General features: G+C 38.8%; 1 protein-coding gene and 1 long non-coding RNA gene across 4 annotated transcripts in view; one reads left to right on the top strand and one right to left on the bottom strand.

Annotated features, from left to right (window-relative positions):
• The first annotated feature begins 2,826 nt into the window (after positions 1-2,826).
• Positions 2,827-27,189, top strand: part of SCG3 (secretogranin III) — a 29,759-nt gene continuing 5,396 nt past the window's right edge. Inside the window, exons 1-12 of one of the 3 annotated variants that reach the window (XM_035335358.1) lie at positions 2,882-2,900; positions 2,949-3,071; positions 3,768-3,820; positions 4,408-4,453; positions 4,564-4,779; positions 5,877-6,019; positions 7,152-7,313; positions 7,631-7,808; positions 9,681-9,797; positions 22,199-22,282; positions 22,931-23,059; positions 25,042-25,122. In XM_035335358.1, coding sequence (XP_035191249.1) covers positions 2,987-3,071; positions 3,768-3,820; positions 4,408-4,453; positions 4,564-4,779; positions 5,877-6,019; positions 7,152-7,313; positions 7,631-7,808; positions 9,681-9,797; positions 22,199-22,282; positions 22,931-23,059; positions 25,042-25,122 — 1,294 coding nt within the window. In that variant the 5' untranslated portion in view covers positions 2,882-2,900; positions 2,949-2,986. Of the gene's footprint in view, positions 3,072-3,767; positions 3,821-4,407; positions 4,454-4,563; positions 4,780-5,876; positions 6,020-7,151; positions 7,314-7,630; positions 7,809-9,680; positions 9,798-22,198; positions 22,283-22,930; positions 23,060-25,041; positions 25,123-27,189 lie in introns of all 3 variants that reach the window. The other 2 variants (XM_035335356.1, XM_035335359.1) reach the window with 2 other exon arrangements.
• LOC118171897 lies at positions 17,697-25,696 on the bottom strand. Its single transcript, XR_004753445.1, has 3 exons — positions 25,392-25,696; positions 21,307-21,311; positions 17,697-17,707 (listed from the first exon to the last, which is right to left on the bottom strand). It is a non-coding gene; the product is annotated as an uncharacterized LOC118171897 (long non-coding RNA).

Consider the following 27,189-nt stretch of genomic DNA (forward strand, 5'->3'; position numbering starts at 1 on the left):
GCAGGGCCGTGAGGGGAGGCCCCGCCCCCTTTTCCGGGCAGGGCGCTGAGCGGGACGGGGCTCACCGGGGTGTTTCTCGTTTTTGTCCCGGCCCAAAAGTGCTCTGGTGGGGGCGGTGGTTGGGCGGATTTTTCTTCTGGCAGCGGTGGGGGAGAAGCTGAGCTTGTCAAATTGCAAAGAAAAAATATCTGGAGAAAAAAAAATGGAGAAAAAAGATTCTCCACCCCCAACACACGGCTGGTAAAGAAACCGTGAAGGTGGTGGGAGCCAGGGGTTGGCTTCCTGTCAGAAAAACAGCCGAACAGGGGCAGGCTGAGGGCAGAAGCTTTAAAAGTGTTAAATTTGGCATTTCCATGAAGCCAAGTTAAAAGATTTGTACTGGTAGTTCTTAAAGGTTTTATTCGTTTTAAGAAATGCATTGGCTAAGAATATCTCCACTAAGAGTCACTCATGCAAAGACAGAATACTGTCTCACAGAAGCTGAAGAACCTTGTAAGCCTGGAGGACCAAGCCTGCAAGCGCGGCAAGCTGGGAGAAGCTGCAGGTAAAGGCACTGGAGCTTGAACCAGCACTGCCATGTCCCCAGCTTGGCCCTCAGCGCCGCTTTAAGGCCTGGAGCCTGAATCACCTGAGGCGGGATACAGATAAACACTTTCTGTAGGATGACTTTTAGCATACAAGCCCTCAGGCTTCTGCATCATTAATTTCTCGTTGCGCTGACAATGGCATTGAAATGAAGAGGACTATTCATAGTGCACACGTACGTGCAAAATACGTGACTTATTGTCAGATGGTTAGAGATACTTCTAATGCCTTGCATTAAGATTCCCCAGTATTTCTTTTCCAGCATTTTTTCTTTCTTTATAGGCTACAGAATCGTTAGCTTATCGCTTAGCATAATATGAGCTGAAGCAAAGAAAGTAAATTCACTGAAGTATGAGAATTTTACCATCAACTTGGCAAGGTGAGGTTTTGTTGATGTTAGGTTTTCTTCTGCTTTCATCTCCTTTCTGTTTTCATCAGCTAGATGAAAAACCTTGAAGTGTGGTTATAAAACAACTGTAAAAATAGCACTGAGAGGCTGCATTTCAGTTATTTTTCTAGGCTCTCTATCAATTGCCTTCACCACAGTAAAAAAAGCACTCTAATTGCCATTCCTGTAAGTTCTCCTTGGCATCTGATAGGCAAGTGGTATTCTTCCTGGCTCGTGAATCACTACTGGAAATACATAGTTCTAGAATAGAAAATGGGTTGATTCTGCAGGAGCCAAAAGAGACTCCAAAATAGAAGAGCTTATGCTCTTCTCTGGATTGTCTCTGCACGGTGAAGAGGAATGTGTAATAGTATATGATGTAAATGGTGCCAAATGAAAACAGAGATATAGTGAGAAACAAATGCAGCACTTTCCCCCAGTCATTTTCTATGACGATTAAACATATTTTCTTGCAATTAGCAGAGATGATACGCTGTCACGTGTCATACAAGCTCCCCAGTGCACTAGTAAGGAGCACTGAGTCACATGCACAAAAGCAGACCACAGCACTGCAGGTGTGCTCGGTGCCTGCCCGCTGCAGGCAGGCCTGTGAGTGCCTTGTCCCTGTGCACAGTCTTTGTTGCCTGACTGAAATGAACATGGAGCTGATCTGTGCCTGAAAACTTAGGCTCAGCTGTCCTGGCATGCTTTCTCACCTACAGTTTCAAGAACTAGAGTGGCTACTGAAGTCCTACTGTCTTTCAGTAAGGGCAGGTTTTGAATTCCTTTTTCTCCCCATCACTCGCAGCTCCTACAGAGCCCTCCATCGGTTCTTGTTAGAGAGGCTCAGCGAAGCTGGAAGTGATTTAGCTCCAGGGAAACAACAACCCCTATGGAATTAGGAAATAATGTAGGAAAGATTTCACATTAATAGAAGCATTTATCATAGAAACATAGTTGTATGTAAAATGCTTTTACATACAACATTTTTACATACAACCTTTTTTTACATACAACCATGCTTGAAAAGTCTTTGTCTAAAATATCCCTGGTAGAGGCTCCAAGAATAGGAGCTATGCGATAGGTGAGGATTTGGGGCTTATCAGTGTATCACTGGAAGTTCTTTTCTTTTCTCTGGATCTGTGGATCACTGGCAGATTAATCTTAAAAAACAAGTCTGATGTAACCTAGAGCTTCCAATGTTATCATTATTTAATGTAAATGATGTGAAAAGCCTAAGTATTAAGTATAGTGGTTGCTAACATGGGAAAGTAAAGGAATTGCAGTATTTTCTGGTGCTTATGGTGCAAGTAATTATCATTCTCCTGGTTTATGTTTTCTTTCCCAGCTTATTATATTATTGATTTTATATACTAGTAAGTGACTGAACAGTTAAGCTGTATTCTTGGTTTTCAGTTGTAAACGCACGGATCCTCTAAGTGCCTTCAAAGAGGGTTTTTGGCCAGTATTTTTAGCAGCCTAATCACCAAGTATCATGGCACCCTGAGATTTCCTGAGGTAGAATGTTTTCAGCTGACCCCTGCATGTCTGCAGGTATGGCTACAGGAAGAAAAGACCTTTTTTTGAAGAAAACTGCCGTTGTTTAGCTCCCACTCAGGAAGCAAACCCTACAGTCCTGACAGGCGCTCCCGCTGCCATCCCGCGGGGCGCCCCCCGCTGCCCGGGGACGGTGGGCGCGGGGCGGGACGCGCATGCGCGGCCGGGCGCGGGCCTCCCCCGGCCCCTCCCTCGCTCCCGGGCGGCTCCGGCCGGCTGCTGCCGCTTCAGCACCGCGCCGCTGGACAGCGCCCGGGGGCGGGGCTGGGGGCGGGGCCTTGTGGCGAGGGGCGGGGCCTGGCGGGGCGGGCAGCGAAGCCCCCGGCAGCGGCCCCGGCCCCGAGCCGAGCTCGCCCTCCGCGGACACCGGGCGGCGGCGGCGGCGGCAGCAGCAGCAGCAGCAGCAGCAGCAGCAGCAGCAGCAGCAGCAGCAGCAGCAGCAGCAGCAGCAGCAGGATGTTCCTCAAGCTGGCCGTCGTGGTGCAGGTGCTGTCGCTGATGGCGAGCCGGGGGCACGGTTTCCCGAAGCCCGGGGGCAAAGGTAAGCCGCTCCGCTCAGGAGTCCCCGAGCTGGGGGGAGTGTTTTGCAGGGGATGGGGAGAGGAAAGCCAAAACTTTCCTTCTGCTTGGCTACAGGCAGCTGGATCCTATAGACATGGTATTCCTGGTGCAAGGAGGTGGGTGGCTGAAGTTGTGATCTGATACCGGATTCGGTGTCTGGTACTCGGCTGCAAGTGAGGAGAGCGGTGCTGGCACGGGGAGAGGCTCCGAGTTTGGCATTCAGTTCCAAGCTGTGTTCCACCACTCTGCAGCAGCCTTCAGGCCTCTCTCGCTCTCTGTCTCCCCTGGTATTCTGGGTGTCACGGATTCTTAATCTCTGGGCTGTGCCAATCCGATTATTGCTATTTCAGTCAATCTCTTACAGCATTTTCCACCCAATTCATCTATGAGTTTTCTCATCAGAAAGGGGTTACTGAGTATCTGCATTTCTGTTATGTCTTTTACAGAACCTCTCCCTCTGCCCCGAATAATCGTGCTTTGTTTAAATGTTTGACATTTAAAATCCCCATTCTCCTAGGAAAACGGATTTTTTTTTACAAGAACTTGCAGTTAGCATCATATTTAAGACACTATGTTTTATGTGACAAAACTACAAATCTAGAAAAAATGTGTTGCCTCTTTGGAGTCACGTGCATCATGTAACTGAATATATGTGTGTGTATATTTTTAATTCTAGATAAAGCTATACACAACAGACAATTAAGTGTAGAAAGACCTTTGGAGGAACAGGTAGGTAAAATAAAAAATATTTTAAATGTTTATTTTTGCTTGTATTTTATAATATTTTCAGCATTCAAATTCAAGATAGATGAAAATCCTGATGGCTTAACAAATGACATAAAAAGAGATTCATCAGTACCGCAAATACTGATGTTCTTTGGGTACAAAATAAAGTTTCAATAATTTTAAATAAATTATTTATAGGGTTTTACTGTCCAAGATCCCCAAAGCAGGTCATGAGCTCTGGCAGCTGACATGCATGGAACACCTTTGTGTTGAGATCCTAAGGGAGGGAGTACAGTGAGAGCTTGGGCTGAAGAAGGGAAACATCACCGGTGTTTGTCCTTAAATGAAAAGTCTATTACAGCTTCTTGTAATGTCTGATTCTGATCAGAGAATGTGGTGGTAATGATGAAAAGTGCTAAGAGTTTAAACATGTTCCAATTATTAAGGCAAACTTCACACTAAGAACAAAGATCAGGGATTAAGGCTTTTGCTGGTAACAATAAAGTAAGAGATCATACGTTTTAGTATATTTATTCCTTCTGCCTCTGTTTGTTGTTGTTGTTTTAATTTATTTTATTTTCATGTATCAGATTGCTGAAGCTGAGGCAGACAAGAATAGGAAAGTAGTTCCCACAGGTAAAACATCTCTTTCCTGGTTTTATAGTGTGTTGTTTTTTTTGTTTTTTTTTTTTCATAATGGTATTCAAAGAGGTAAAAAAAATTATGTCATGTGATACATTTTCCAGAAAATAAGCCAGAGTTCAGGAATTATTCCTTTGCTGATGACTTGAATCTGCTAAAGTCAGTAGCAGAAAGAGAGAGGAGTGAAAAAGAAAGGGAATCAATTAGAAGCTCTTTGTATGAACAGCAATTGGCCATTGATGATGCGGACTCCACCAAGAACCGCAGGGTCGTGGATGACTATGACTCTACTAAAAGTGGACTGGATTATAAGTTCCAAGGTATTCTATAATCACCTTTAAGTAACACTTACGTTAGACTTCTCTTGCAAACTGATTGTAATAATGAATATTGCATTCACCACTAAACATGAGCTGTATTTGTTCCTGCAGTGCCATTTCCGTTATTTCCAGTTGTAGAAGCTTGTCGTATTGCAATTACATTTTGAAACACAATACAAAAGAATTGCTACTGTTGATTATTACACTCATCTTCCGTAGAAGGAAATTGTAATTTGCATCATGTTTTTTAGAGCTTTAGATTTGATGGAAGAAAATGGGACATATTTTTAAATGAAAATGTGATTTATTCTGGTTTGAAAGGGAGAAGTACTTTTATAGAGAGATAAATCACTTACATTTATTTCAAATGTTATGTCTGTTAGATAATTCTCCTTATCACATAGCTAAAAGAAAATAAGTTACTGAAAGACAAAGAAGACTTGCCTTTACTATAGGAGTTGTTAATTGACTTGTAGTTTAAGTGAGTCCTCTGAGAGTTGAAAGAAGCATTTAGCTCAGGATATTTTTAATTATATAAGAGTATACTGATCACAGATCAAAGCTTACTCATCATATTCACATTCTCAGTGGTCACAATATTATTTAACATAAGTAATGATTACATAATTAAAACTTAATTTGATGAAATCCAAACAAGAATATAATATGCTGTTTGTTAGGACATGTTTTATTCTAAGTAGCCATACAATGAAGGCAAATACCAGGAAGAGGTACATAAGCAGATATGTGAGCAATATTCTCTCATTCTTACAATTTTTTCTATGAGCAATAGAGTATGTTCCTGACATTTGTATCTGCTCTTACAAAAGAGCCTGTTATAAAGACATTTTTCATCTGTAGAAAATCTGTAGAAAATGGACATCAAGAACATTTCATTGGGACTGATGCATGTGAAGTGTGTATCAAAGTATGTTCCTAATGTGTATGTTCCTAATGTGTATGTTCCCAAAGTATGTTCCTAATGTGAACAGCTTTGTTCTGAAGAGAAAAAGGTACAGGCAAACATTTTTTTTGCAAGATGTCTAATCCAAGCAAGTTAGGACAGTTAGCACACAGTTAAACTGTAATCCTTTTAGATGATCCAGATGGCCTTCATCAATTAGATGGCACTCCTTTGACTGCTGAAGACATAGTTCAAAAAATTGCTACAAGAATCTACGAGGAAAATGATAGAGGAGTGTTTGACAAGATCGTTTCAAAACTTCTAAGTCTGGGGCTAGTAAGTATCTTGTTAATATTTCATTCAGCTGTGTTGTGGGTTGGTTTAATGCTCTTTTAGACAATTTGGATGAACACTGTGTCCAGTGAATAATTCTGACTTGAAAGAAAATTAAAGAGATTCAGGCTCTAGGCAAGCTTCTTGACTCCTTTCTGCACATAAGTTTAGGTCTGCAACAACATTGCTGCTATTGTGATAGCTTTGCAACAAAACATGCCAAACTAGAGTGTTCCTGATATGAAGAAAACGTTTGTGGATTGTGCTCCTCTATATAAGCCCTATTTTTTTCCTTTTAATTTGTCCTCTGATTCTCAAGTAGTTCTTCACTATTATCAATTAACTTTGGACGTTTATGGAGAAAGGTCTGAGCTCATTCCTGGTCTACCTGCTAATTATAATAATCAGAGGACATATAATGATGTTGATTAGCTGAGGATACATTTCTCATTGTTGCTGCATAGTAACAAGATTGGGTTTTACTCTGTTCTCTGGATATCTCGATGGTTTTAGCTATTGCGATACAGAATCCTTATATTTTAGTATACTAGTCTTATCTTCTCTGCACTAGAATTTGCAATCAGCTATTGCATGCTGAATCCCTCTGATTACAAAGGGAGGTGTGTGGGGACAGCTGCATGGTACGCTTGTCATTTAAGTGACAGCTGTTACGAAGCAAAGAAAAAACATTTTGAAGATGCTGCAGAAAGCTATTGGCGTTTTTCCTCCCTATATTACTGTATTCTGTTGTAGTTGCTCATAGATATGTATGTTGTTGCAGAAAATGCGTGTGTATGTGTGTATATACATAGTTATACTGCACTTGCGGTTCCATCTTTCAAGCTGGACCCCATTGTGTTAAGCCCTACAGGGTTATATTTTCCTACTGGCTACATGGGGGGGGGGGTATGCACACATATTTGATGTGTGTTTCTATGTGTTTTTTTATGTGTCCATCTCTCTCCATGTATACACACACACAAAACAGTGAATGTATTGCACCCAATTTGCCTATGCTCAGCTTTGAAGCAAACAGGTTTGAAGCAAACTGTTTAAAAAGCTCAGGTTTCATATTGGCATTCATTCTAAGAAAACCACAATATTCTATAAGTACTCTGCACAAATATTTTAACAGATCACAGAGAGCCAGGCCTACACCCTAGAAGATGAAGTGGCAGAGGTTTTACAACAGCTGATTGCAAATGAAGCAAAGGATCGTGAGAAGGAGTCTGAAGACTTTGATTACCCTCCAAGCAGAGCAGACAGTGATACAAAGGAAAAGCAACAGGAAAAAATGGTAATTTCTTAGCTAATAATTTTGACTCATTCAGTAAACAGTACAAGTAGACTGCTTTGCTTTAGGGAATAATTAGTTCAATCTGGAAACTAAAGATGTTCTAAAAGTAATCCTGTAAGACAGAAAAATGAATTGTGTGTTATGTTGAATTTTAAGCTAGATTACAAACTGAAATAACTTTGAAAAAGCAGTCTAGTTTTCACTTGGTAGATAGGAAAATGTTGGTGTAAGATGATGATACTATTTATTGCTCAATTATCTCTATCGCCAAATGCAATGTGCTCATCTATTTATCTATTTTTATGTCTTTTGTGGAGACATCAAGCAAAACTGATCAGGATAGTTTCACTAATGGGGAAATTGATGATACACTGGATAACACATGGTCATCATCCAATATCTTGGAAAGAAGAAATGAGCTGCCTTCTGAAGATAATTTTGAAGACCTCCAATACTTTCCAAACTTCTATGCACTATTAAAAAGTCTAAATTCAGGTGAGCTTATAATGGGTGTACAGGAACGTTTAGGGGAAATTAGAAGATTATACTCTTTGTTTTCTCCAACTCTTTTCCCCTCCATTCTCCACAGCTCCCCTAATTGCTTTAAAAATGTTCTCTAAGATGCACAGCATAAACTCATTTTATTTGTGAATATGACAAAACGTTGGGAAGAATGTCACTCGGAACTCCAAGCAGTGTGACCTTTGTTGCCCATCCAATCTTAGGCCACACGATTCAGGAATCCTGAATTCTTTGCGTTGCTGATGGGCATGATGAAAAACTGGAAAACTGTTTTCTCCAGAGCCCTTTCCCATAACGTCCTTTTCTTCTAAGCCAACAGAGATGCGGGCAAGCCACAGTAGAATCCTCACAGTGATGCTACCAGTAAATGAGTCAGAGCCTCCCAGCCTTTTCACAAACCACAGGTTTGCTGTTTATTGCAGTGAAAGCTCTGCACGTCTCTTCCTATTCCGGTGCTAGACATTATTGCCTTCCAATTAGTGAAAGCAAGATTGTGGCACCTCGCCACAGCCCCTTTGTCAGCATGCTCTGCCACACACCCACTCTTACACTCTGCAGCCAGCATGTCTTCAGCACAGTCAGCAACAATTTATTCTGTAGATTCCTTGTCCTGCAGGAGCCGTAATCTTTCCTCAGACTGTCCCTATAAATCCTTGAGTGGAGAATCAGAATGAAAAACCTGAGGGCATGTTTTGCTGAAATCCAGTCTAGAAACCTCATATTCTTCTTGTTGTTCTTTTAATTTTCCTATGGTAGTTTTGAATGCTATTCCTTCTCCTTTTTCTATTCACAAAGCAGAACAGCATATGGGGTTTAACAGGTAATCAAGCAAACAGAATCAGGTCCCACAAGGCACATCTCTGCCTTGTCTCCTGCTTTATCCTGTTCACCTGCCAACTTTTATCACGGTGGAGGAGAGGAGATTCAATTGCATTCTACAGATGTGTGTTAAATTGCAGAGAGCAATTTAAAAAACTGTTCAGTAGCTCTCCAAAGGGGCTGGCCCTCTGCCAAGGCTGGGAGTATGTTTTTGACCGTCCCTGTCTGAGAGTGCTCCTGGCTCTGTTGGGTCCTGTGACAACCACGGATGCAGGAAAACCCTGTGTAACTCGGTGGTGGGAGAGTTTAATGCTGCTAATGCAGAAATAGCAGAAATAGTGCTCAGCAGATCAATGCAGTGGAAAAAGAAATCTAAGAATCATTGCTCACAAGGTTATTCAGCAATACATATGGACAAGAAATGTGGATTTTTATCATAAAAATCATTGTTTATGTCCTATTCTGGAGTCATGATACTCCCAACCATGTAATATTATATTTTTTTCCCAGTTCCTTAGTCATGGTCTTGTGCACTATAAAAATCTCATTTGAGATACTTGCCAGTAAATCCAAAGGGTCTCTGAGCCAACTTCATGTTAAAGAGCCAGATCAATCCACTGAGTAGTTCACTGACAAGTAAAAGAAAAACATTGTAGAAGACTGTGCCTATATCTGCTCACTGCTTTTTGAACTTTGTCAAGTCGCTTATCTCAGTGTGCTTAACTTTCCTATCCACGAAATGAAATCAATACAATTTTATTTCTATAACATAGAACTTCAAGACAAAAAGCTGTGAAGAAGAAACAAACCCCAAAGTTTTAAAGTATATTCAGATGTACTCTGCAGGAGCAGTTTAAAGGGGAACATAAATAGGATTTCTGTTTGGTAATCCAGCACAGCCTTCCTTGTAGTGTTTTTGTTTTGTTTTGTTTTTTAATGCATGAAGTTTCTGCAAACAGTTTGCAGAAGTGAGTTTTCTGAATTGGCTCAAGTCTTTGACTACCATTGCTTTATCACCTCACACAGAGACAGAGATGAAGGAGAAAGAGACCTTGATAACCATAATGAAAACCCTGATTGATTTTGTGAAGATGATGGTTAAATATGGAACAATCACACCAGAAGAAGGAGTTTCCTATCTGGGTGAGAGTACATGCTTTTTGCAACAGTATTGTTTATTAATGCCCTGTTCTTACTCTACCAACAGTAAGAATTATATCGTCATCTCCTTTGCTCTTATGAGTCTTATTTCAGACTTCTTCATTCAAAATGTTAAACTGTACTTCTAAACGACTGATCATTCATTATAGCAATGTTGAGTCCATACTGTTTAATATTTCCATGTAATGATGGAAAGGTTATTTATCAGATACGTATTTAGAGGTTTATTCCACCTTCATGCTTGTGAAACACAATTGATTTTAATTGGTGTTATGTCAGAGGAAGGTTAGCATTTCACTCAGTTATATTCAGATGGATCAGGTATCTGAATTTTCCAAAAGGAATCCAACACTTCAGCACCTCTAATCTATAATGTGTAAATAGCTAGAATAGACAGGACCTAGTGCTATGGACCAATTTTTACCAAGTAAAACTCTCTCCATCTTTGGAAAGCATTGCATGTGGGCAAAGGAGTAGCTTTTGAAGCTGTCTTTCCTGGATCCATTTTAGAATCTGTGTAAAATTTTAAAATTTGTATGTTTTTTATTTTTTTTTTTTATGTAATTAGACTTTGTAAAATTGTTATCATTTCCTGAAGAGGGATTTTGGAACAGCTGGGCTTGGTTTGTCTTTGTTTTGTTTTCTCACCAACCACTCTTTTGCAAAATTTTATAGTAAATGTTGATAGCCTTTCTAGTTAAACAAGCAGAGCTACAGAAGAAGGGTACATCTGCATAAGCTCTCTACAACTCTTTTATTTTTCTAAAGTATTTCTGTTCTAGGCTAGCCTGATATTTTTTTGTTTACATCAGGGCAATTTCTCAGGTTAATAAATCAGCCTGTCACAGAGCTGGGACTGGCAATGATCTTTCATGACTTCTGTAGATTTGTTTGTTACAAATGGTTGAAGGTACGTGATTGATGCTACTGTAACTGTATGGATTGATTACCAATTACTTGGCTGCAAAAAATCCAGTGACTCATGATTCACATTCAGTGCATGATTGTACCTCCCCTCTAAAGAATTCAATATATCTCTGATCAATATTGTCCCTTCATTTGCATTGAGAAGTCCTTGAATTTTGGAAGATTTGGACATTTGATGCGATATCTGCCTGCCTGTGTGTTTAAGGAAAGATTCACATAATTATGCGGTTGATTACAAATGCTGTGATTTCAATGTCATTCTACAAATGAAGATAACATGACTTGCGTAGATATTGTCCTCACTGATAGTGTTGTGCCAAAACTTAATAGGTTAAATTCATCCCTGACGTAACGTTGCTCAGATAATGGAGTTACACTAGGGATGCATTTTTGCCTGCTAAAATTCAGGGCATTTATTCACATTGGATTTACTTTGAATAAATAAATACCGTTACTGTGGAAACAAATTGCTATGATGACACAGTACAGAAGGCAGGGATTAGGTTAAGAATTTGAGAGGTCTGATTTAGTCTGGATTTAAAGTAAGGCTATCGATGTAGCCAGACTCTGCCTTGCAAATTAGTGATTTATGGAGAGGTGCATTTTGTACTCCATCAAAGCAACTTACTGTAGTGGAAAAAGCTTGCTCATAGGTCTCACATTGCTTCCATGGTATTCTTTTTTTAGACTTGCTTTTGAGAAATGACTGTAAAACTGACCATTTATTGAGTTAATATTCTCAAATATTCAAGATCAGCAAACAAAGGAGAAACTTAGCTTCTTGCAGCATCCATAACCATAGCAGAAGTTTTATTGCCACCCTTATTCAATTAAAAGTTACAATATAATATACCCAGTACTACGGGAATAGGTGCAGTGTTGCTCAATGCAGTCTAGGCTATGGGAATGATGCACTGCTCTGTTCATTTGCAGCAGATGAAGGAGTTAGAATGAATATCTCTCAGAAAGAAGAAATAATTTTAAAAAAAAAAAAAGGCAGCTTTTCATTGTTCCTTCAGTCCAGAATTAGTGAGCAAATCCCATGCTACTTGGCAGAAATTACCTGCTGGGTCTGGGCAAATGGAAGTCTACCCTTTTTCTGTTTTAGTACAGTAGGAAACTGCCTAAATTACTTTTCATCACCCTGTGGGTGAAGCCATGCATAAGCTATGGCACTCAATTATATATTCAAAATAATAAATCATTTACTGAAGCCAGTCACAAGCTTTTGTGCCTCTCACACAGACAGTAAATTTGAATTCATATACCAGTAACAGCTGGCTTGGGATTTGGAAACCACAGCATTATGTCATCGTCATTGTATCCTACTCCAGGGGAAAATATCTTGCTGCTGCAGTGAATGATGTTGTTAGGTTTAGCTTTAAGTTACAAAAGATCTAGCTGCAGTGTGGTGCAAGAAAAACACACAAGCATCCACATACAAATGCAGGGGAAAGGAAGTTCACGTTTTAATACACATATTCGGTATTATGTAAGACATATTTAAAAGCTTTTCATATGCTAAATAAAATCTGTAACACAAAACACAGAAAGCAAAATAGCAATTTATCCAGTAAAAGTACTGCCTGTCTTTTTATAGTATGCGTTCAGAAGGTACAGCTCTGGAAGAATTAAAGAGAGGCTGTAACAAGCCGATATAGATGTGCATTCAGTCCAAAAGCATTATATTTGATAATTGCCCCCGCTCATGGTGGACTGCTGCTATCTTCTATCACTTTCTTAGCTATGGATGATGTATTTTGATGTACTGGGAGCAAATTCTTCAGCGGAATAAAAGCCCCATAATACATTTCTAGGCTGTTCAGGGGTTTTCAGAAATCCCTCTGGAAAGCCTTTCTGCCCTCTAAAGATTGAAAGTTGCTTTAAAATCTCTTTTTGCAATGAAAAGAATGGACAAATGGTGGTACAGAAGTCATGAAGTAATCAATCACAGGACATGGGACCACAGCTACACAAGCTGCTTGTGAATTAGATCCAACTGTGCTATCAATTTATTCACCTATGAGCTGCTTCTCAGGATCCAGAAAATGCTACCCAAATCGCTGAGCTCTTCTTGCTTTCCCCAGCCTGTTAGATGAACAGGCTGCTGTCGCTGCACAGGTTGAGTATTGGGAGGGAATTAGGACAGTTACTGAAACAATGATTGCTGTTGGCAAGGGTGCAGTGACAGAGTGGACTGAAAGAGCTGGAATCTCACCACATAATGACCAGCAGAAAGCAGCAAGAAGCTTTCAAAGAAGTTGTGACTGATTCAGCATAAATTATTTCATTATTCATGGCAGTCATACTGTTTCTGTTGCATAAATAGCTGATGCTGAATTTCCCATCCAGAACTGAAAAGGACTGTATCCTTCATGGGGCTGAGTGCCTTGAGGGAACAGGAAATGCTGTTTGAGCCATAGCAAAACTCACTTTGATATCAGCAGAGCAGAATAAGGAATGCTTACGCTGTTTGAATATTACTTTGTGATCAATATTGCACTTGCCTTCATTTTCCTTTTCTGTCTGGTGATTAGCATCATGGTGAAGCTTCACTTTTACAGCTTTTCTATCAGAACCATCAATCACAAGGCAGTTAAGTGTTAAGGAAATGCTTCATCTACGCTGCATGGCGAAGAGGATTTTTTTTGTGTGCTGAGTGAGTTTTCCTGCACGTCAGTCTTTTTTCTAGCTAATTTTAAAATGAAAGCATATCAGTCCACTACCATCCTAGTAAAAGCTCTGTTTATAGTAAATGCATAACGAAAACTAATTTTTAATACACTGATGTTAATAATAGTGTTGTCAGCTTAGAAGCAGCAACAAACGGCTTCTGCCAGTTTGTTCAGATACATTTGTAAATCATCTCCCACTAATAAGACCAAAATAACAAGTGATTTTTAGAACTATTTGAGAAAATATTTGTAATTAGACACTAGTGGACCAAAACAAAGACAGAGCTTTCAGAAATGACAAACAAATTCTCAAGAGGCACCAATGCGTATGTCTGAATTCTCTTTACACAGCACAGTGATTATATTCTGCTACTGTACTGTGCTTACAAGAGTAGGTTTGTAGCAAAGTTATCTATTGCCACCCCAAGCAAATGAAAGTTGTATTATCCAATGAACTGTTACCCTAGAAACGCAAATCAGTTATGTGAACTTTGTATTCTTGTGTGTTCTCATTTATTGACTAGTGCACATAGAACCAAATTTTGCCATCAGTACTTCTTTATCTCACACCTATGTATAAGTTCCACCTTGATACTGTATATAATGCATATTTTACTACATTTTACAATTGAGGTTGGCGGGGTTTTTTTCCGTTTCTAAATCAGAGCTTCTATGTCTTCCACAACTGAACAAGATTGTTAAAGAGAAAGGCAAAGGAGTGGGAAGATGATTAAGTTTAAGCATTCTGGAGATTTGTTCTCTCTGAGGGGGATCCCACTTTTCACCTCCTTGTAGGAGAGCATTTAGCTTAGTGTAGCCAGTGTACAACACACGGCCCTCAGCAGAGCGGTTTGGGAGCAAAGTCCCCTTAAATTAGGAGGGAAACTAGAGAGATTGCTCCAGCTCATCAGTATGCAGTGTTTGAGTCACAGCCGCCTCCTTCCCTAGACCAAACCAAAGCGACCTCTCATCCGCCTCTCTTTGGCTCTGACTCACTGTCAGAATCCACTCTCTCCCCCACGGCTGAGTAGGAGATTGTGTTGGTTAGAAATGGACACGAACAGATGTCTCTATTTACCTCTTCTACCCCCTTGTCATTTGTTTCCATGGGCAATTCAAAAGGAGACTACAAACCGCAGGACCCATTAGCGCCAGGGAGATGGTTCCTTGGTGAGCTATGGCCCAGGTATACACACAGCCATTACTTGGTCCTTTTTTAAATGTTACTGCTGGGGCATTGTTTTACTTTTGTATTCTCTTTGAGCCAGACTGAGGCTGCATGACAAAATTCTAGGAGAAGCAGCAGAGGCGCTGAGTCCCCTGTGCTGCTTTTACCATGCCCCTCTCTGCTAAGGAATATGGACTAGCTGTTCAGCCTCTCACATTCGTACTTGGTACCCTTCACAGCTCCACCTCTGATGAAAGCAGAGCGCTGCAATTTCTCTGGTGTAGGGCAGTACATAGTAGACACAATCTGGCCTTTTCCTAGGAGACAGGAGGATTCATTCGAATACTGTGACTAATCCCTAAAGTTCTCATCAGCACAGATGCTCCAGGCCAAAGGTCTGATCCTGATATTTGTTTAGATACACAAGAACAGGCACTGAGTCAAGAGTATGAGGCAAAGAGCAGATCACAGCACCGACTGGCATCATCTCTCCCCTACTCACTGTCTCCAAAAGCAAATGCTGCCTGACACAGACTGAGTGATTTCAACAGGGGTCGGGAAAGGTGTGGCTAATCCAGTGCCAAAGGCTGCAAGTGGTATATAGACAGCACCATGAGGAATATCTGTTCTTTCCTTCATTTTGAGCTGAAAGGTGAAGTACACTGCCTATTTCATACAGGAAACCATTCAGGCATACTTTCTTTAAAAAAAAAAAAAAAAATGTCCTTTTTCTCATAGACCTCTTTGTTTATACCATAGGTTTTCTTCATCAGCATTAAAATCTTTAATCAATTCTAATCAAATTCTTTAATCAAATCTATCTGAATTTCCCTTTGGTGATTTTCCTTCGCCAGTATTACTTTATCATATGACTGATGCACACAGCTACCGGTGGGAGTTATTTAATTTTAAGCAGCTCTACTTTTTCTGAGATTTGCTTTGTATCTGATGAACTAAGGTGACACAGATGGCAGTACACTGCTTTAAGAAACTACACTGTTCTTAAGAAAATCAAGGACTCTCATACATCTGAACAGTAGAAATCAGGAGCACCTCAGGTTAGGAGGGGCAAATACTGAGGATTAGAAGTGATGATGTGAAGTGTACTTGAACAGTTAAATACAAGATGAATTTGCATGGCGGTGAGATGAAAGAATGTGGAAAGAGTGTGCCAAGGTCTAGCAAGTCTAGCAAGTGTGCTGACCACAGACCCTGTTTCAGCTTTAAAGCTTTTCTTTCAGTAGCTTCATCCCATGCCTCATCCATTTCTCTCACATGGTACTCTGTTTGCACAAACACATGAATGTTTTTCTGCCCTCACCATTTTGATCATCTTCTATCTTCCCCCATTCATACTCTCACTCAAAAAATGGGTAGCGATGATATCAAAAGTCTACTAACCTCAGAGTAATTAAAAAGCAGAACCACCACTCACTACAGTGAGTCGTTATGGGCATCACTTAAGGGTGACAACTTACGTGAGAGCATAGTATTTCCTCTATCCGTAGGATCTATTTTTTTTTCAGCTACCTTTCCGAGGGAGATTCAGTAGTTTTTGTTTTATTGTTTGTTTCTCCCACCACATTACATGGCTATCAAATCACGTGTAGAGGTCTGTAAACCAAAAAGAATATATTACAGTTAATTCCTTTGCTTAATTGCTATCTAACCTTTACATTTGCAGCTAGTTCTTGCAAATATTTTGCCTCTTCTTCCATTTCCCTTCACTGCCTCCTCTATGCTTTTCAACTGGATAGTTTGTGAGAAATCTGTTTCTTGGTGGTGTCTCTGTTGACAAATAAGGATATTGCCCAAATCCTGAAAATCTAGGTTTTGCATCCTACCAAATAGTTTGTGCTTCTAAAGAAAAGAGGGCAACACTTTCCTTTTTTTTTTTTCTCTCACTGTATTTAATATCAACATTTATAAAAATACTTTCCTAATTTAGTACCTCTCTGATGACAGCTGAGCACTTAGATCATAAGCTATGATTTGAGATGATGATGTGGGTGTCAGGTGAAGAGGGTGTCACTGAACTCTCAAAACTAAACTCCATCCCACTCCTGCAGTAGAGGCATCTGCATGCTGCTTTAATCCCAAACCTTTTTATGCTTATAAAGGACATTTTATCAAAATACTAAAAAGTGTGTGTGTAGGCTTTATGGCAACCTTCAGGATGGGAAAGGTATTAGGAAAGGAGCATACCACACAGCTCTAGGAGACCCGGAGTAATGCAAAGGAAATGCCTCTAGAATACTGAAAGGATAAATCTGAGAAATAGACTGTGAGGCAGGGAATTAAATAAAGACAATTAAGGAGACTTGGTCAGAGCTTTGCTCACCTCAAAACATACCTATCTAATTGTTTTTTACTTTTTCAATTGCCTTTCATCTGATTGCCAAGTGATACTGCTGCTGTTTTATTTCAAATCACTCTGACCATCTTCCTGTAACCTATTTACAAGTGATGCCACTACCTGGGGTTTGTCACCTGACACATCGTTTCTCATGGCAGCGTTAGGCTTCAGACACACCATCACGACAAGTCAGTCAAATGGGGAGATTTGAAATGAAAATGACATATCTTGGCAGGTAAGGCAGTAAGTTGGAAAGGAACAGGAGATTTGCAAGGCAAATTTGTAAGGTTCAATGTACATTTTTACCCTTTCTATGTTCCTTAGCAATTCTTTAAGGAGCCATCATGGTATTTTATTTACGTGCTTTTTCTAGCATTTTACATGATTTATGGGTATAGTTTAAAAGGATTATTTAAGCTGACAAAGACCATAATTAATAAAGGAATATCCAGGACAAGTGAGTTCAGACTACATTGTAGAAAGCACCCATTTATGATTTGGTTGGGTTTCATTTCAAAAGAATTTTGATTTTTGTTCCTATTTGCTGTAAATTCATTTGGGGGGGGGAGGGGGTCATCTGAGAGTCTACTTCTCTGATGCTTAGAAACCTCATTCTAATTAAATTTAGTCAGGGCCATTTGGTGCCATTTGCTTTTGTGTCAACATTATCATCCCCACTGAACACCTCATTTCCCACTTCGATGTTTACCCCTTTCCATGTTTATGGAGGGCAATTTGATCTCCTATCATCCTTCATTTTGTCAGGCTAACAAGGCAAGCTTTGCTCTTTTCTGATAAATACACTCCCCATTTCTCTTATCATTCTGACAGATTTCCTTCAGTTTAATATTTTTTTCTTAATCAGGGGTCATCACATTCAAAATATGACATCAGTATTTGGTACACTAGCATTAAGATTTCCATGATTCTACCAGAAATACCTCACCGACACCTGCTAGGATTGTATTTTCTCTATAGCTACCTCTCACTCATACCTCACTGTCATCTTTGATAACTGAAATGCTGTATCTGGAGCTTTTTCCTCATTTGATTCTCCTAGATTGTAAGTTACAGCAGAGCCGTTTTCTTAGATTCACTATTATGATGTGACCTGAATGTCCTTTGAAGCATCCATCGCTGGTCACAGCTGAAGAAAATATACTGATCAGATGAACCACAGGCCTCACCCAGAACAGCAGCTTCTTACATTTCTGACTAGCAATGAGAAAGATTGAGATAGGAGGTAACTAAAGGTCGAAGTCTGCTTTTCTCTACATTGGCAAAAATCAACTGGATATTGACAGTTCTTGTTCCCTCATGTAAACTAAAAGAACAATTTGCCCAAAGAATTAGGCAGGTGTGCTATTCCTGACAGAAGAGTCACAAATGAACACTGATATGTCCTGGATTTTGTCACAGATGAAAAAAGGCCTTGCAAATTCTCTAGGATCACCTACTGCAGGAGACAGAAGAACCCTGGGAGAATTACTAGCAGTCATCAGCAAAAGGCTATCCATCTGAAGCTGCTGTAGTGTATGAACTCATTAAGTAAACTCATTTTTTAGCTATGCTTAAGATTGATTTTGGCTACCGTGATCATCCTTTTTTTCTCCCTTAATAAACAGCCTTTCTAGCAGGCCTTTTTGCAGAAGTTTAATGACGTGAAATCTCAGCATCAGTCAATTTGACAAGGATAGAATGTGAGACTGCCTCCTGGGCACTATACAATTATGCAGATAAAAAAGTCTTTGCAGGACAATTTCCAAGAGTCCAGAAAACACCATGAATCTATCTATGGAGAAGGGTCCTTGTCAGGGTTCCATTACCAATTCCATTAAATACTCAATTGGTAATACTCAGAAACTAGTACATTAGTTTCTGCCTCTATAATAAGAACAAAGTCATTTAATTTGTAATAGTTTTTTTCACATAATATCTTTTTCCACGAATTTAAAGGGTGTAACCACAGTACATTCTCGCAGAGTAAAGATAAGTGTTCTGCTTCTGTGTGCTTCAGATTTTCAGATACCCAACTTGAAAAACTTCAGTTTTGTAAGTGCTGGGAATTTGCATTTTCAGATGCAGTCAACAGGATCTATCATTGTGCACTGCCTGAAGAAACTGGGCCTAGGGCCTCTGAATGCCTACCCAAAATAGGAAGCCTCTTGAAAAATGAATGCTTCAGTGAGTCATTTGAGATCAAAGAGGAAGTTAGAAAGTGAGGCAAGGCAGAAACCAGATCTTCTGACTCCTGGTGTCTGGTTCTAATGATTCGATTATACTGCTCCTCCAAAAGCCAGCCTCCAGAGGAGTGACCTATTTTACCAACATAGGTCACTTCCATTAGCTTGGTAGTTATTGTTCTGTTGTTTTAATTAGTGCCATTTCAAGTAAGTGGCCAGCTCTGTGGAAAGGTCATTACCTTTCTGAACTTTTACTCTGTAAAAATTATGTTGCTAGGGAAACGATACCAGAAAAGTAATCAATTCTTGTTAGACCTCCAAATCCTACATTCTGCTGCTGAGCTGCTGGCCAGGCACATCTCAGCTCAGGAGATGACTCACTCCATTAGTGTAACTCAGAGCAAACATTGCTCAGCCATGGCCTAGCCACGTTTGACAAGTACAAACATGTTTTGAAACAATACCAGCTGTTAAAGGCATGAATTCTGAAGGGGGGAAGAAAAAAAAGGTATAAATCCTCTTCAAGAAGAGTTGGAATTCTCTTGTAAAATTCTCTTTATTATATACGTAGGTGCACCAGATGATCCGCCATGAACATGAACAAGCTTACACTGCTAACGCTTCTCTGTCACACTGAAAATACAGCTGCTTATGAAATCCTGAGATTCACGTTGATGTACCACCCAGCCAGCAGGATAGCTTCAGTACTTCTCCTGTAAAATGTAGTCCTTATTAAAAGGCCCTTCATATAAACTTGTCCGTGTCTTTACTGTTGAAATAAGACTTTGAAAATAGAATATAGTTGTTACTATACTCAGTTTGGATTTGGTAACAAAGCTTGGATCATTAGTGGCCAACATTGCTGTACCATTATGCTTCATATGCAGATGTAGCTGTTCAATTCATGTGGCTGGAGAACAACGCATACTGCCATGTTACTGCGCTTGACAAAGTAGTAGTACATATTAGTACTCATATACGGAACTAAACCAACATTGTTGGCCAAATCAAAAGACTCAGAAACTGTAGAATTTCTGATTTATAGAAGTAACCAAATAACAGAGGAGCACAAATCCTACTGCCTTCAGTAGTACCTGCTGGGTGTGGGTATATCAACCCTTAAACTCTTGTGGGACAGAGCATGAAAGGCACTTAAGAATCAATGCGCTTACGTATGTGTGGCATTTTAAGCGTTTGAATACTCCTATGTATTTTAACATACTATTTTGCACTTAAAAATAAGCCTGATTTAATAGATTTTGCTGGGATAAAGCCTAAACTCAGTGACATTTTTGCATTTGCATGAATTAGTGAGGGAGAATAATGTATTCACTTGAATTTACAAAGGTTTTTTAACTGAATATATTTACATGGTTAACACCAGATTAATACTCTGTTTTCATTAAGATGTTTTTAATGAAGCAGAGAGTTCTTAGCTGTGTAATCTTATCCAAAAAACTGTGCCTCTTGCAACAGAGAAATCCTTATATTCCTGCCAGAGTGCTAGTATGGTACTGATTCAGGATAAATAATAGAATCTTAAGCTTGGCTGAAAGGAATGTTTACAGTCTTTTCAATAAGCTCTGGATCAAGTGATAAGTGAGGCATCAATACCACCACTATAACACTAGCTCGTTTCTTCTCTTCATCAGTGTGTCTGATCCAGTTCATAACCCGCCCCAGACCTGCTTAGGGCATAACATGAGGTCAAGAATCAAATTAAAATGATATGTACCAAATGAAAATAGTTCTACGCTGGGGGGGGGGGCCCCCCCAACAAACAAACAAACAAACAAAAACTAATGTGATGGAGAATTGACAGATTGCAGTCAGGCAGGTTACTGATAAAAACTGCTTACATTTCAGTTTTATGTAAATAAGAAAATATAGATGATCCAGGCAGACAGGATTATGTTGTTTCTCATCAGATGGCAAGCGGAATTGCTTGTGGTGATCTGCCATGAAGAGAAGTGTGCTTGCTGAAAAACTAATCTTTAGATTTCAGTGCTGAGCATCTTTCTGATTCAAAAATTTGCTTTCTAGCTGATGGATAAAATGTTGGCCTAACATGTAAGACATTATCTAAAATATTTACTACCCTTACATTATCTATTCTGCCACAGTTATCACATTTGATACTATTTCAGCTGTTTGTATAAAGGGAGCATTGACAATTCAGAACTAAGTCTTGCAAAAATATACAACCAACTAGTTGACATCTATCAAATTTTGGATCCATGTTTAAACAAACCTTTAAATAAAAAACAATAAAACAGAAAAATTCTGCACCATATTCATAACGTGACTAAGAAAATTGTACGGTGTATTTGTGGATATCTATTAAGCATTGTAACAAAAGAAGGACTTCCCACATAGGGATACAATTATTGTATCTGAAAAATCCATCTTGATGAAAAGGTTGCTTTTAGTTTTAAATGAGATAAAAGTTCAACTCTGAAATTTGCATAGAAAATCAATTGTTAGATTTGTAGAGCTGTATACATTGCCACTGCTGTCTACTGCATTTTCAGACAGATGCTTGGCCTCAGCAAATTAAAAAAATATTTGTTTTAATTAATTCAGTTTAAGTATATATTTCATCTAAATATAATTTAATACTTTTTTTTTTTTTTTGCATTTCTTTTCCAGTGAAACTGTACAAAATACAGACAGATAAGCAGTTTGGGAGAATATTGTCCTACCAAGATGAAGTACATATTTATAGTCTTGTTGTTAAACCCTTCCATTGTTCTCACCAGAGTAAATTGCTACAGATACTGTTATCTATATTTTGTGACTTATATGATTTAAATAATTAGAACCTATATCCACACTCTATCCACACTCTCTGCTTTTACTCTATCTGTGCTTATTGGCCCTATTTGGTACTGCTATTGGCATGACTTAGTATTTTTTTCTCACTTAGTATTTTTTTCTCACTTAAGATTGATCGAGATTTAGTGTTGACTCTGCACTCACCGCTCAAACTGGTATTGTGGAGAATATAGCATAAGTTCTTATCATATCTGTTGAAAAATAACTAGAATTTGGTTTTGTTTTGCCTTGATTTCTAGAAAACCTAGATACAATGATAGCTGTGCAGACAAAGAAGAAGCTTGAGAATCCTTCCACTAAAACCAAAACAAAGCTACCAGCAGGTACTTATTCGATATTTATCTCACCTGGAAATCCATATTTAATAATATTTTTTTAACCTATCCAGTTAAAGCAGGTTAATTGTATTAGAATTGGATTAGAAATGTATTAGAAGAGAGACTACTAGCTAAAGATATTGGTCCCTCAAGGACCTGTAGCCAAAGCTTGCATGTCTAAATGTACAAGATGAGATGAGTTTTTACTTAATTGGCCAGTATTTGATAAGTATATTCGACTGTCCTTTTCAGAGCAGTGCAAATGTTACTCATATACAACAGCAAGCCATTTAAATGCTTTTTAAGGCTTAGGTTAAAAAATCACCTTGTCAACTTTGGATCTGGTGAATGGCAAATTTCCTATCCCCCCTCCCCCCCCTTTTTTTTCTCCACAAACGTGCACTTATAAACTTCACATTACTGCATTTTAATTACCTGTATTCAGCTACTGTTTGTAAGAGCAGAAACAGACATTCCTGTTTCCATGGGTCTGGGGTAGAGATGACCTTTAGAAACCAATTTGATACAGACTCCAATGAGTTTCTTCCTCAGTCATCAGTCAAAATGTTTTACTTCTTAGAGATCATACTGACATAATTTAGAAGTGCTTTTGGAACACAGGATACAAAATTGCTCTTATTATTATTTCCTTAGACAAGAGTAGTGAAGAAGCAGACAGTACGAAGGAAGAAGCAGCTAAAATGGAAAAGGAATATGAAATCTCAAAGGACTCCACAAAAAATGAAGAACAAAATGCAGCAGGAAACAGTGAAGAGCCCAGAGGTACAAAATAGCCATTGCTTTTGCTACACATGTATGCCTTGAGTGATTAGAATCCGTTACTATCTTTGGTCTTATTTTTCCATTGTGTTAGCATAAATATATTCATTTTATATAGTTACTTGGAGTCAACGCACAATAGTTTGATTCAGAAGTGTATTTAATTATTTGCTTACTTTTAAACATACAGAAACCGTAGCCCATGCTGAATAAGGCCATAACCCTTCACAGAGTTCATAGCCCCTTTTGAGAGCAATATGAAAAGCATTTTAGTACAGTAGTGCAGAGAGATTTTGTTTCTTTGTATTTGTAGCTTTTCAGTAAAATCAGATCATGAAGTTATCAGTGGTTACAGTACAGAGCTCCAGGCTCAGGCATGTATTTTGACAGAGTTAGTTCCACAGTCTAGATGTACCTCCAGAGTAAGTTCTTGCTCCTGTACTCAGAAACCTTCTTTATCATCAATCTATTGACCAGAGTTGGTGAACTTCCTTAGAAAGAGATGTATAGAGAGAATATTTGTCAGGTAATGAATTCTAAACTTCCAAAGTAGTATGCATGTTAGGGCGGAAACCTTTCAGTGGGTTCTTATTGCTAAATATCTAGCATAAACATCTATGTTTTGTAATTATTTGTTTGTTTGTTTGTTGTTGTTTTTTTTTTAAAAAAAAGGCATGCAATATGCTTTGCACTGATGCTGTTTTAATCTAATCCGTTTTTGTATGCACGTTTTCACTGCAAGATGTTCAATAATGAATTGCAGTGATCAAGGCTACAGATTGTAGTTCATTGGTCACCTGGTTTGGTCCTGTGGCCAGTGTATACATAGAAACTATTAGCCAGTCACAGATAGGAGACGATATTTTTTCCAACAGAGATATTTTAAGTACAGAAGATAAAAATAGCTCAGGAGGGTTGTCCAATTTCACAGTAAAGAAAAATCGGCTCAGTACCCATAGAATGTAATAAATAATGTTTCCCTTGTCTGATGAAGATTTGTCTGTTCAACTTGGTTCAGGTTATTTTACTTTAACTTCCAAAAAAAATGTTCCAAAAAAAGCCTTTTTAGACATTTAAATTAGATCAGTATTTAGTTGTCTCAATATAAAATATTCGTTGCTCTTTCATAGAATAGCTTACTATAAAGCTAGCTTTGCAGTCAGCTCAAAATTTACAGTATATCTGATCCTGTATCCACTTACTAAAGTATTAGCCATCTGCAAGAAAATCACACTAGTTTTTTGTTGTTGTTGTTTTTATTTCCTGACAAATATTTCCTGACAAATTACATCAATAAAGCTCTAGACAAGTTAAGAATTCAGAATCCATTATCTGGAATATTTCCCTAGGGGCTTTATTAGGTAATCCTGGAACTAATTCTGTCCTGTGTGCTTTCTGGTCCAAAAATAGCCATCACTTTAAAACTTCAGCTATAAAAAGGACATATAATAGTATTTTTAATGCTTTTAATGCTTTCTTTTTCTCAGTAAGTGTAAGTAGCTATATTTCAGCTTGTCTTTTCAAAATATTCACAATCTTATATCTGCTGTATGCTGTTAGTACTGATGAATAAGCATTTCTGACGTTTTGTACACGAGCAGATAGTCAATGCTTTCAGTGTTAATTGAGTCATTTCCTGCCATCTGAACAGCTTCATCTTTGCTGAACAGTTCTTATGATCAAAAAGCTACAGGTTGGCTTCAATTCACATACGCAGTATCTGTGGAAGCCACCAAAAGTTATGCACACAGACCAAAAAAATAAAAAATAAAAAATCCATGATTCTAACTTTGTGGATGACTGATCTTGTACAGATGAAACCTGCTAGCCATCTGCGGGAATTTTGACTGACTAAGGTTGACAGGACTCGGCTTTTAAACAGAAACTAAGAATAGTTTTAATCTTCCTTTGCAGTAACCACCTTTGCTCAGTTAAACAAGCTGCATCAATCATTTATATATGTGCTCTCTCATCCTTTCCTCTAGGGAAAACTGAGGCATATTTGGAAGCAATCAGGAAGAACATAGAATGGCTAAAAAAACACAACAAACAAGGTAACAAAGAAGGTATGAAGTAAAAAGCCTGGACATTGGGATGGGTACCATATACATTACAAAGCATGTAATTTATATTCCATAACTTAACATTATGTTACAGGCTAAATAATAATAATATGAAACCGTGCTTGTCTGTATTATAGTGATAATGGGTGATGTTAGAGTTAAATAATACAGGCCCTGTAAAAGTTAAATCAATGTATGAAAATAGCAAACTGAGGCAAAGTCACATAAACTGTCTCAAACACCCATTGGCCATAAAACACATGGTGACTAACCAGTTAAGTCAAGTGCTTCATTTGTTAGTTCAACATACCTTTTAATTATGATTTTACACACAAGGTAAACATCTTTTTAGATGCCTGGATTTGTCTACCTATGTCACTAGCACTGTAATATATTGGATTACAGCCCAAACTACTCTAAGGAGTTGTATCTCTCACATGTAAAGCTGTGCAGAAGGGAAGCAGTGACAGAAGGAGTTATGCAGGGTATGCTCACCAGCTGCTCCACTATTTGACTCTTCCTTGGAGGCAGGACTACATGAAAGCTGGAGGGAGGAATCTAACAGCAGCAGGATTTCTAGCTTATTTTTCACAGATCTTTATTTATCCATGTTATGTTTTCCTTCAAGATCTTATATAAAACCAGCTTCCTATCCCTTCTCTATGCTGTTGGCGGGGCTTCTGCTGTCAGCTGCTCTTTGAATGAAGGTTCCTAGCCAAGGGATCCATCCCTGGGGTATGAGTGGAGCCTGGCACCACAAGTCCTTCATGCACCAGCCAAGCAGAAGGGGATCTGAGATAAGATTAGCCCTGGGTAATCTAACCACCCTCTCTGTGAGTTGAAGCATACATGAATTACACTTCAGAGACAAGTGCATGTCTGCAGCCCAACACATTAATTTTCCTATACAGAAACTCTGCAATGGGAAGGACTTTTTTTTTTTCAAGCCTACTGTTATTTTTCCAGTCTGAAAATTGTTTCCTCTCAATGGCAACAACTGCAGTTAGCAGCAGGCATACACATTTGCTCAAGAGTTTTCCTGACACTTCTAATAAACATTTCCATTTATTGGTGTACTCATTATAATACCTATATCTCAGTCACGTGTGATTACTTCTCAGTATCACACACACTGACAGGACAGCCCCTCACTCCTCTTCATAGTAACATTTCTTCTTGCACTACTGCAGCCTGCAAATGGCTGTGACTACAGATCAATAGCATTTTATCTGCCTGGGAATGCATTAAGATGTACTGATGTTAATACTTCCAGAAAATGGATCCACTGTGTTACTGCTGAATGCACGTCTTTCTGTGTAGATGGATTTTCATTTACACTAAAATGTCTGTCCTCTGGCAATGGAAATGGGCCTTAAAGTCAGTGTAAGTTATAACAAAATTAGAATACAGCTTACTCTTCCGATACATTATTGTTATTGTACCTTTTCCTTACTTTTTATTTTTATAAAATGCTAATTCAGTTCTCCTGGGATGATGATAAAGGAAGTACAGTCAGAGTAAGGTTATCTAGCAGTGAATGCATTGTGTTGTGTTCCTTCAGTACAAGATTAGGTGTCATTTACGTGCTCATCAATTATTTCTCTACTTCCAGCTAGTACGTGGGAGCTAGCAGAAAAACGATTCACAAAGTAATTCATGTATTAAAATGACCAGTCTTCTCTACCCTTATTCATGGATTGTTTATTCACAGGATATACATGAAGAGGTTTAGGTTTGCTTCAGGAAATGTTTGTAAATCTTTAACTTTGGATGAATTTCACTAGAAGTTAGTATTCATTGAATGACTAATGACCTTGGAAATGGTCATTTGCAGTTTCACAGTTTAAAAATATAAATTGCCTTTTTAGGAGGCAAGTAATTTTCAGTGGTCTGGATGATTTAGAGAGAAACATGTAAAGGCCTAGATTTTGGCCTGACTGGCTTTTGTGTCCAGAATTTGTTTTGCCTATGCAGGAAGAACAGAAGTCTGTTCCTCTGACTGGCTTGATCTCCCAGACCTGGCTTCATCTCTGAAACCAATGCTCTTTTAAGACAAGCTGCTTTCCTGTG

This window comes from Oxyura jamaicensis, chromosome 10, assembly GCF_011077185.1.
Source record: "Oxyura jamaicensis isolate SHBP4307 breed ruddy duck chromosome 10, BPBGC_Ojam_1.0, whole genome shotgun sequence".
NCBI lineage: Eukaryota > Metazoa > Chordata > Aves > Anseriformes > Anatidae > Oxyura > Oxyura jamaicensis.